At 39.6% G+C, this 11,515-nt stretch overlaps 1 protein-coding gene across 1 annotated transcript in view; it reads left to right on the top strand.

Moving 5' to 3' along the window:
• LOC112125929 (dystrophin-like) overlaps window positions 1-11,515 on the top strand; it is a 1,989,526-nt gene that overhangs the window by 937,814 nt on the left and 1,040,197 nt on the right. Inside the window, exons 38-39 of the mRNA XM_026648920.1 lie at window positions 4,019-4,141; window positions 6,946-7,083. Of these exons, the coding sequence (XP_026504705.1) occupies window positions 4,019-4,141; window positions 6,946-7,083 (261 nt within the window). The remainder of the gene's footprint in view (window positions 1-4,018; window positions 4,142-6,945; window positions 7,084-11,515) is intronic.

Below are 11,515 nucleotides of genomic sequence, written 5' to 3'. Positions count from 1 at the left end.
TGTGTGTGTGTGTGTGTGTGTGTGTGTGTGTGTGTGTGTGTGTGTGTAAAGTTGCTGTTGGAAGCCAGATGGAGAAGCTTTTCAGGGAATTTGACACTGAGTAACTTTAGTGGTAATACTTCTACCTCCCCCCCTCCCCCCATATCTAATAAAGCTCCTTGTTCAGTCCTATATGAAATTGACTCTTTCAGTGATTCTTTACCATTGTTACATGACATGGTTTCAGAAGCTGACTCACTTTAAAGCAGCGTAAATGGAAGGAAAATCAAATGCTAAAATTCAAATTACTACAGATTTTCCATTTGATAGATCCAATGAATGCTCTGAATGGAAGGTACACTGAACCCGAGTCCAAACAGCAGAAAAAAACCCACACACCTGAACACAGAGAATGACAAACTACAGGTCATCTCATCAACCAACGCAGTAGCAACAGAGCAAGAAATATTTATATATTATTTACCTTTGCTAAGGAAGGATATAAGTATGTCTGATTATTTATGAGAATGATATTGCAATCTCAGTCCTTCCAGGATGACACATTGAAAAGAATACATGTGTATACCAGGATCTCACCAAATGCTGATAATTCAGCCTCACTCTCAGCATGGTGGTCTACCATAGAACATCAACTAATTTGAAGGTGAAATTGTGCGAGTCATGAGGAAAGGCCAGAAGGACTCCACTCAAAGAATCTCTCTTACCCACAAGCCCAAAATGTAACCCACACCCCCAAAAGTTGCACTGCAGAGATCTCATTGCAACAGATACAAAATAAAGATCTGAGAACATTACTGAATTTAGTATGATGTTGCTAAATAGGGGCATAACATTAAAATATATAATTTTAAAAATAGTTCATTGCATTATTGTCCTATCATGTGAGATGTCTTAATGCTGTGACACTTGTACAGAACATTTCTACAAATTGAGTAAATAACTTTAAAGTAATTATCTTATTATAGTTCACTGTCCTTGATTAAAGGAAATGACTTTAGTGGTGGCTGGACACCCACAACTCCAACTGAAATTAGCAAGGCAGCATGAGCCACTGGATAGTACACGGAGCTAGGAGTCAAAACACGGGGTTCTACTCCTGAGTCTGCCACTGACCTGCTCTGTGAATTTGGACATATGACCTTATCCCAGATGAAATAGAGATAATGATACTTTCCTTTATGAAATTCTTTGGGATTCATGGACTGAAAAACTGTATATCCTAAGTAGTAGTAGTATTTATTTATTTACTCAGTATAAGTTGAGGATGTTGAAATTTTCTCAAGAGCAAGTCAAGGTAGAAATCGATGAGTTGTATTTTCATGCTAATTTTATCATAAAATTGTAAGTAGAGGGTGAGGAATCACATGTGACTTTATTTGTTATAAACTCACCAAAATATGACAATAATTGCATACTTTTTAACATACATCTTAAATTAACAAAATTAACAAATTTATTATGTCAAGATCTACTAAAAAAATATATTTATGCATTTTACCAAGTTCTGCCTTTTCATTTCATTCACTTCCTTCTACTTGCCTCTTTTAGTTTTTCCTTATCAGCTTTTGCACAATTTAATCATGTTTCTGTATTTCCTGTTCTTGCTTCCTTTGTTTTAAAATTATTTAAATTTCACCAAAAGAAAAACCAATCTTCAAAGCATTTGTAGGGACACTATTGATTTGTTTAACAATTTTTCCACTTCAATTGTTGACTGCTCTAAGCATAATTCTGTATTTCTTGGTAAAATCCTGTTGAGCCCAATGTGTTAGAAACATAATGCCTAAAGTAAATCATTCTACAGTTCTTTAACATTTTTTTGAGCCCAAGAAACCTTCAATGCTTAAAATTACTAACGGCATCTTTCTGCTTAATTTTGGTTTCCCCTATATCTATTTAGTAAAGTAAGATTTTTAGAATCATTGAAACATTGCGTGTTGTTAAAATAATGGCGGTAAAAGTATCTCTTATACAACACTCAAAATATGTTTATTAAATATTAAATAACTAAGATATGACATAACTGTTAATGTCAACAATATTTAATAATGAATTTCTGCTTTATTAAATCAATATACAATCCTTGTACAAAATACGGTATATATTTCTGTTGCAACTTCTGGAAAAAACCATAAGATAGTGGTTGAGTTTCCCAAAAGCTACCAAGTCCCAGCTGAAACCAAACTTGTTATACCTCCAGGACAAGTGCGTGAGTGAGAATTCCATAGACAACCCCCCCCCCCCCAAATGAGAAATGAAATTAAAAGATATTTGTTATCTCCAGTCAGTAGTGCTTTACGTGGTTTGTTTGTTTGAAACTGACAGTTTTGAAAGCATTAATTGGCTTTTGGGGTTACCATGGTCACCAGGAATATGTTGGACTAAATGTTGGAACTAATGCTGAACAAAATACAAAAGCAGAAAGTAGTAAAAAAAATCAATGGACCTGACTCTACAAACACTCACATGAATACTTCAGTTGTGTAATTGGAGTTCTTATGTAAAAACAAGTTTGCAGGATGGAGCCCAATTGCCATAGTACAACTGTCTCATGACCAATGAAAATATAATTATTACTTATTTGTGGTGTTGTATTACCTAGACACCCAAGCCAAGCTTAGAGTCCTGTTGTGCTAGTCATTATACAAACACATAGTGAGAGCTCAAAGAACTTACAAGCTAAATAGAGAAGAAAGGGAAAGTGTGTCAGGGGAAACAGAGACACTGTTAGGTGAAGTGAATTTTGTTCAAGGTCATACAGCAGATAAATAGCAGAGCCAGGAATAGACTCAAAGTCTATTGTCTTTCTTAATCCAGCGCCTATCCCTAATAATGTTCTTACTGAATTATTTTGATTGTGGTGATCTCGCAACATATTGCTATTGCGGTATAGATAATACCAATTGAATATACCTCTTCTTGGGGGATAAAGGAAGGTTTCACTGGTACTTAATACACTGACTATAACAAGTAGGTAATTTTGCATCTGGCATCTGAAAGTATCAATCATTTAAAAAGCTACTTTTAAGTCTAATTTTTATGCAAGAATCATCAAGAAAGAATCAAGTGTTTATAGAGTTAAACAAAGAAAGCTGAGTCTGTTAATCGTTTGATATTTTTATCTCATAATAAACTCTTGAAATACACTCATGAATTTATATTAAATTGTAAATATGCACTCATATATCATTTTTTCCCCAAATGGTGCATAAAGGAAAACAAAAGGAAAGTTTGCTTATTGTTGTTCATAAGTAGCCATTACTCATTTTTAAATTCAGAATTAAAGGCTGTGGTAATAAGATTAAATAGGATGATTTATATAAGACAGTAGCAAAGTTTTTTGCCTGAGTTTGATACATTTCTCAGTGACTTTTTTGAAATACAAGCCTTATTTATGAGGTTTTTTTTTTAATACATCATTAGAGAAATATCTATATAGGTAAATGAGTTGTGTATTAGATAAGTTAGGTACTGTATAACAATCATATGATCCTTTGGCCCTGCTTTGTGACAGAGAAATTATTTAAGAGTAGTAAAACGAATACCATGTAATTATTCTCAATTTAAGGTAATTGTATGTGGTTAGCCACTTGAATGTGAATGTTTTGTCTGCTGCTGTGTGAGTACTTTCTGACAGACCAGACTTGGTCAAACAGCATTAACATCTAATTTTTTAGAAAACTGTTATATAATATCATTTACTAAACATTTTTTTGAAAATACGAATGAGGGAAGATCAGGACTTATTTTCTCTTTGTCTTCACTCACCATAAAATTATTACATTATTTTGATATTCATTTTACTACAATATTACTAAATGTTTATATTTATTGGCACCTTTAGATACTTTGACTAGTTATGTTGAACATATTTTGTAACATATTAGCTAGAAACATAATGTGTGCTATTAGTTTAGCAATAGGGGGTAGAGCAGATGTCTCCTTTTGGTTTATGTTTCTAATAAAAATATTAAGTTTGTGATTTAAATTGGCAATCTCTCTCTCTCTCTTTTTGTAGCCTTTCATTCCTTTGAAGGAATTGGAGCAGTTTAACTTTGATATGCAAAAATTGCTTGAACCACTGGAGGCTGAAATTCAGCAAGGAGTGAATCTGAAAGAGGAAGACTTCAATAAAGATATGGTAAATTGGTTGTGATGGAAGTATGAATGAACTAGGACTGGAAGTGAATAAAAAAGCTTGGGTAGAAATTAGAGACCTTTGCATTTGGATCTTTACACTGGACATAGACAAATGCTAATTATACTGATTTATTATGAACTCGGGCCCCGTTTAGCATTTATTGTTCTGAGTAATACTTTAGTTTTAGTGACATTTGTTTATGGTTAGGTATTGTACAAAGAAACAATTCTGTATTAACTCATGTGTTTATCAGTACTGTAGAGCAAACCTCAAGGCAGGCTAGATTTTGTACTAATACCAGTGATATTTAATATAATTATTAATGAGATGAAAAAGGGAGTGACAAGTGAAGTGGCAAAATTTCCAGAAAACATTTATCTGTAGTAGAAAAGAGTGTATTGTCAGTTTGATGTAGAAAAGATAGGCAATTGGACAATGCAATGACAGAAGAAATTCAGTGTAGATCAATTCAAGTTTTATGTTCATTGGAAGAAACAATATATGATTTTGATGTGCACCAATGAATTCTACATACATCTGGTCATATTTATTGAAAATAACATTTGTTGTGCATTTAGCCCTTTAATGATTCACCAATACCATTCTCTAAAAATGGATTTGCTATTTTTATGCAGTGAATACCATTAGGACAATAGGTGAAGGAGCTTCAACATTAAAAGGGTTTAAAACAATGGGGTGCTCTGCCACGACTCCCTCCTGAGGAATACTGGACTGGGACCCACTTTTAGGCTCTTGTCAGTAGGGTTGCCAACTGTCTAATTGCACAAACCGAAACACCTTTGCCCTGCCCCTTGCCCCACCCCTTCACCGAGGCCTCACCCGCCCTCCATCCCCACTCCTTCTGTTGCCACCCTCCCCCACCCTCATTCACTTTCACCGGGTTGGGGCAGGGGGTTGGGGTGTGGGAGAAGGTGAGGGCTGGGGGGTGGGGCTGAGGGGCTTGGAGTGTGGGAGGGGACTTCAAGGTGAACCTGGGCCAGGGGGTGCAGAAGGGGGTGCGTGGTGTGGGCTCTGAGAGGGAATTTGGGTGCGAGGGGGCTCAGGGCTGGGGCAGGAGGGGGTGTGGGGTGCAGGCTCTGGGAGGGAGTTTGGGTGCAGGAGGGGCTCAGGACTGGGGCAGGGGATTCGTGGTGTGGGCTCTGGCTGGGCAGAGCTTACCTCAGGCGGCTCCCGGAAGCAACCGGCCTGTCCGGCTCCTAGGCTCAGAGGTGCCCAGGCAGCTTTGTGTGCCACCCCTGCCTGCAGGCACTGCCCCTGCAGCTCCCATTGGTCATGGTTCCTGGCCAATGGGAGCTGCAGAATCAGCGCTTGGCAGTAGGGGAGGCAGCGCGGAGACCCCCGGCAATCCCTGCACCAAGCAGCCGGACATGCCGGCCGTTTCCGGGCACCGCATGGAGCCATGGTAGGTAGGGAGCCTGCCTTAGCCCTGCTGCGCTGCCGACCATACTTTTAGGGGCCTAAAATCTCCCAGATTGTTTTCAAAAGCCACTGGCAGATCACGGCCGATTCCAGGAGACTCCTGGCCAATCCGGGAGGGTTGGCAACCCTACTTTTCAGTGCAATGCCACTCCTTGGCTGGCCAGTGATAATGGTCTTTCTGTATATGTCTGACCCTCTTTCCATGGATTGAGCAGTCTGACTGTTCAGCAAAATCAAATGCCTATCACTTATGAGGAATTGCGGAGCATTATATATTTTTAAACAGATGTTTCAAGTCAGTCATTTGATGTTAATTCTGAAATCAATGTTAACACAGCTGTTTATTTTTTTACAGACAACAATACTAATGTTTTACAACAGCGTTCATTAGAGTCATCTGTTTGGAATGCATCAAGCTTACTGCCAGTGGCAGATCTTCAGCTGGCGTAAATTGTCAAAGCCCCATTGTGCCCCAAAGTCTTTTTAAAGAATATAGTTTAGTACATACATAAAGTAGATTTCAAATGATAAAATCCCCATGTTTAGTGGCATAAGGTTGACTTTACCTTTTCCACAGACAATCTAAGAGGTATTTTCAAAGATTGCTTCCATAAAGAACTTTTTTCATTTTTCAGTGTTGGTGTATTTACCATGACTAGTGATTATTCAATTATAGAAACATTCACCCTTGAATCAACTTCATCCTACTGTAGATTAAACAAAGAACTGCTGCTTGGGGTTCTTGTGTTCTTCTTTTGTGGTGCTGTGCACTTTTTTTTTAAAGTCTGAATTTCAACAAAAGATTGTAAAAACACATCAGTTGGTATAACCCATGGTTTAGAAATTTACTTTTGTTTATTGTTTAATAGAGAGAGAATATTTTTAATGTGGGGAGAGTAATGTTTTTCAAAACTTTTTGAACTAGTCATAACTTCTGGCCATTGCATGAAATCTAATCTCAGACATCTGCAGGTTTTCAAGTTCTGCTTTAATTAGACCTTTCAGGATCTTTACACATTTTTGGTACTGTAGTTAATAAAAACATTTCATCTCTAGTATAAAATTATAAGCACAAGTAACGCTGACAGACCCTGCTCATCGACGAGCGGGATCGAATCTGTGATCTCTGGAGCTAACTGACTGTTAGATAAGGCTGTAAAGCAGACTCATTTAACTCTCTCTAAGTGATCTCAGTGCCACTAGATGGGACACAACACCACACCCAGAAAGTGTGTGGGTTACACACACTAAGTGATTATTTCCCCTGTGAATGTGTAGGATTTTTATGTATGTGTGTCTCCTAGGGTTTATTTAGTTACTAATTAGATTAAAATACACGTTATACCTGTTATTTTTTTAATCAGAGTGAAGACAATGAGGGTACTGTAAAAGAATTGCTGCAAAGGGGAGACACTCTACAGCAAAGCATCACAGATGAGAGAAAACGAGAGGAAATAAAGATAAAGCAACAGCTGTTGCAGACTAAACATAATGCTCTCAAGGTATAAGAGCTAAATTTGTGAACACGTTTCCTAAAATAACATCTTTTTTTGTTGCAGAGCAGTATTCTCCTTGGATAAATGAACCAATTATTCTTTTGCTGCCTAATAATTTTAAACAGTTCAACTGTATGTACCTATTTGCTTCCACGTTTCTGGTCAAATGTTTCCAATATCTTGACAGGTAACAAAAAAGGTTATTTTAAACATCTCAGTTAAAAAGTAATGTTTTGTCCCTAGAACACTTAACTTTACACTCAGGTGATTGTTGACAATTAGACTAGAAGGATTCAGTTGCCTAACAATATTTTTATAACTCAGCATACATTGTAAATATTTCATCTACCGCACTTTAGACCCCTAACCTTAGTTAGAATCATTTGTCATAAATAATGTTAATTTTGAGGTATTTTTCATTCATTTAATTTAACTTTTGTACTGAACAAAAACAGTAAAGCTTGCTAGCACTGTATGCTTTAACTATCTGACAGTTACAGATGCTGTAGGATTTTAGTGGCAATGCTAGAACATTGTATTTTGCATAACTATGATAAGATAGTTGCACCCTTGTGACGTTGTAGGAGTTCACTCAGACCAGTAAGAGGTTCTGTCACTGCCTGCCATGTAATCTTGGCCACCTCTGTGCTGTGCGGCTTTGGCTCAGAGCCCTGATGTCAGCAGCCTGCTTCCAGCAAGATGGTCTCACCCTGGCTTCCACCAACCCTTCCTGACCTTAGTTTCCCCAAACTATCTCCCTTGCAGTGGCTAGTCCCTCTTATCTGGCAGAGTCCTTGTAACCCCAACAAGGCTGGGCCCAGGGTTCCTGGGGGGCTCGACCTGCAACCTTGTCGTGGTCACTTAGGACAGGGGCTGGGGTGTCCCCACTCCGGGGTGCTCTCTTTGCACTGGACACTTCCCTGACCCACTGATCATTACATACAGTTCAAAGCAAATACACTTTATTAAACAACAATCAAGTAAAAAAAATAAGGAAAAATGGGAAAGGTTAAAGGAAAACATAGAACCCCGCTCTGTGGCATGAGGACATCACAACCAGCGTCTCTGCAATGTAAGGGACGTTCAGTTTGTTCCCCACAAGTCCCAGGCCGCCTTCTCAGACCCTGGCTGTGCTGCAGGGATGCTGCGGGTCGGACACTTGCTCTGGCAGTGGCCACACACCTCCGGGCTTTAGGTGGCAGGACCCTTCTTTCCAGTGTTGCCTCCACCCTGTCAGGGTTACAATTCCCCTCCAAGTCTGGCCTGCAAGGCCTCTTGGGTGAGGGCATCTCCCTGTACTGGGCCCTCTGCCCAGAGTCCCCCTTGCTCTCTCCAGTTGCTCACCGCACCCAGCCCCAGCCTCAGCTCCAGCTCCACTCTGCCTCAGCACTGCTGATGCGCTGCCTCCATCTCCCTGGGCTGCTTCTCTGGCGCCTCTTTGCCCCCCCCCCCCCCCCCGGTCTGCTCTGTGGGATGCTTCTGTGACTCTGATCCCAGCACTGACCTGCTTCCTGTGCTGCTTTTCTGTCCCCTCTGGCTAGCACAGCTCTGCTCCCCAGCTCAGCTCAGGCTCCTGCTTTCTCCTTAACTCAGCCCCACTCTGTCTGACCCAGGCAATTCCAGAGGATGGGACCCCCCTGGCCTCCTGACTCCCTCATTAGCCTGCCCACCCATCAATCAGGCTGTCCTGGAGCATTGGCATCTCTCCATTGTTCCTGGGGACTGTCAGTCTCAGGGTCCTGATTTCCCATAGGCCCTTCCCCTTTCTTTTGGTACTGGGATCTAGCCAACCAAAACACCCCCCATTGAGTTTTAATAAGGGTACAACATTTGTTTTGCAGTCTCCTGTGTTTTACACTAAGGCTATGGCTACACTGGCGCTTTACAGCGCTGCAACTTTCTCGCTCAGGGTGTGAAAAAACACTCCCCTGAACACAGCAAGTTACAGCGCTGTAAAGCGTCACTGTAAACAGTGCCCCAGCGCTGTAAACTAATCTCCTCCTGGAGGTGGAGTACCTGCAGTGCGACCACACTCGCACTTCAAAGTGAGCGCTTTGAAGTTTCGAGTGTAGCCAGGGCCTCAGAATGATCTTCCTGCAATCTCCAATGCACATGCATAGCCCATTGTCCTTGTCTTCTTCACACCTGGCTCAATTTACAATGGAGTCAAAGTGATGTTTGCCTTTATCCTTTTTTGCCCCAGGGGTGGAGGGGGGAACAATTTTGCCTTCTTGGCCTGATTACAGACTTGGAAACGTAATATCAGAAAATATCCATAATTTCACATACAGTGTTGTTACATAAATTTTACAATGATATTAATGACCAGCGTGATGGTAGTTTTTGCCTGATATTTTACAAGACACATTTTAAATGAATATTGTGACAACAGTGTGTGAATTTTATTTAGCTGGTCAGGCCAGCTGAGATTTACTGTTACACACCAGGGAGTGCCTTGCTATCTGGTGCTAATAGGGTCACAGGCCTCACTGAATTTGACAACCAAGGGGCTGAATTTCAGAGCACCACAGCTCAGCGAAATGCTCTTTTGATCAGCGCTGGGGATGCAGCCACCCGGTAACTGTGCCCGTAAACAATCTAGTAGCAAAGCCTAATTGCTCAAGATGGCAAGCTTAATAGGCAGTAAGCACCTGGGTCCCTGGAGAAGAATTTAAAAAGACTGGCAATGCATTCAAGGAACCATACAGCATGAAGGGCACCCACTTTTGGGCTGTAGGGAGAGTTGTTTTGTATCGGAAAGGCATTCATGATTAACCACACCACCTTGTAGTGCCTAACTTAGAAACAGGTTCCTTTTCTTCATTGCTATTGCTTGAGTTGGCAAATCACAATGCCATATTGTGTATCAAGATTTTTTTGTTACCTATAGTAATTTAAAATCAAAGCTGTAACAGCTTTTCCATGGTTCCAGTGAGATGCCATGGAAGGACAAGGTAACTTTGGGAGCTAAGTTACTGAATCATGATGGCCCGTAGAAGAAAGGACCAGGTCCCACAAACAACACGTGTAGATTCTTCCCAAGAGCTATTTATTTATTTAAGGTTTTATCAGGGGTCAGCAGGGATTGAAGAAAATAATCTTTTGTTGAATATTAATTCTTAAATGATATATGATCATGTAAGCCCTCATGTTTCAGGATATAAGACAACCATTACCTAAGTGGGGGTTAGAAGTTAGAAACTTTCCCCAGGTGCAGATCATCCAGTAACTGCCTACTCTATAGTTCTTGAGCCTTCCTCTGAAGCATCTCCTAGTCAATATAGGAGACAGGTTACTGGACACAATGCACCACTGGATGGATCCAGTATGGCATTTCTTAAGTTCTTATCACTGAGAGAGTGTTTGAATCCAAATGATCAAAATCATGATAGTTATTTCCCCCCTTCCTCCCCCCCCTCAATAGTCTTCACTAAGCTCTCTTTGGGTTTGGGGGTTTGACATGCTTACACTTTATTATTATTTATTAACAAAATAGCATCCTTGCTTTCCAGGTGGATTTTCTCAATTTTTCACAGCTTTATGAGGTCACTAAAAGGATGCCTGAAGACCTTACGGTGTTCTATATATTTTAGTGAAAACTTGAAGTTCATTAGGTTTTCCTTTGAGGAAACCAAACCACATGCATGTAATTCATAATTTGTACTGAGGTGAAATAAGAGAACCATTTGCAGAGCTGTAATGTATTGCCCTTAATTATGATAAAGCGGCATTCAGATCCATGCTATTGACCAGATTATTACAGGCTGTGTTTACAAGGACTGGCGTAATTGATTTTCTTTTTGGTGATTCAATAAAGGCATTCAGCCTTGACAGATAAAACTCAATGGAATATCGAACAGTTTAAGCAAATTCAAGTAGAGTATTATTTCATATAAAACATAGGCAATAAAGTAACACTTTTGGTTTTTGTTAATGTCAGTAAACCATTTACAAAGTAACAGTAATAATAATACAGTTAGTGTTCACTGAACTCCACATTCTGTCTTTTTGTAACATTAAAGTAAAACAAAAATCTGAATCTTTATTGCATCATTAAATACCCTTTGCAATATTGTATGCTCAAGTTAGGGTTAGGCAATACCTTAAACTTAGTGTATTCATGTGTGAGCATAGACTGTTAGACCCATCAAAGTCATAAACATGAGGCAGAATTTTCATGTGTAAATTGTTCTTTACTTATAAAAAAGCCCTATTTGTATAAAATAAATCTCTGCACTGAAATGGTTTTCTTTTGAGTAGCCTTTCATATTTCACAGACTTGAGTTTAGTAAGATGTCACGAAGTGGGAAGCTCACCTATGACTAGATTTAAATTGGGTTAAATCTCCAGCTGTCTAGTGAGTATTTTAGTCGTAACGTCTCTGAATATTGGTGAATTTCCTCAACAAATCATTGAGCATGTAAACATGTCCGAGTTA

This window comes from Terrapene carolina, unplaced genomic scaffold (genome assembly GCF_002925995.2).
Source record: "Terrapene carolina triunguis isolate 2854851 unplaced genomic scaffold, T_m_triunguis-2.0 Scaffold22, whole genome shotgun sequence".
Classification (NCBI taxonomy): domain Eukaryota; kingdom Metazoa; phylum Chordata; order Testudines; family Emydidae; genus Terrapene; species Terrapene triunguis.
The sequence above is the reverse complement of the archived record's forward strand: the minus strand, read 5'-3'. Positions and strand labels throughout refer to the sequence as shown.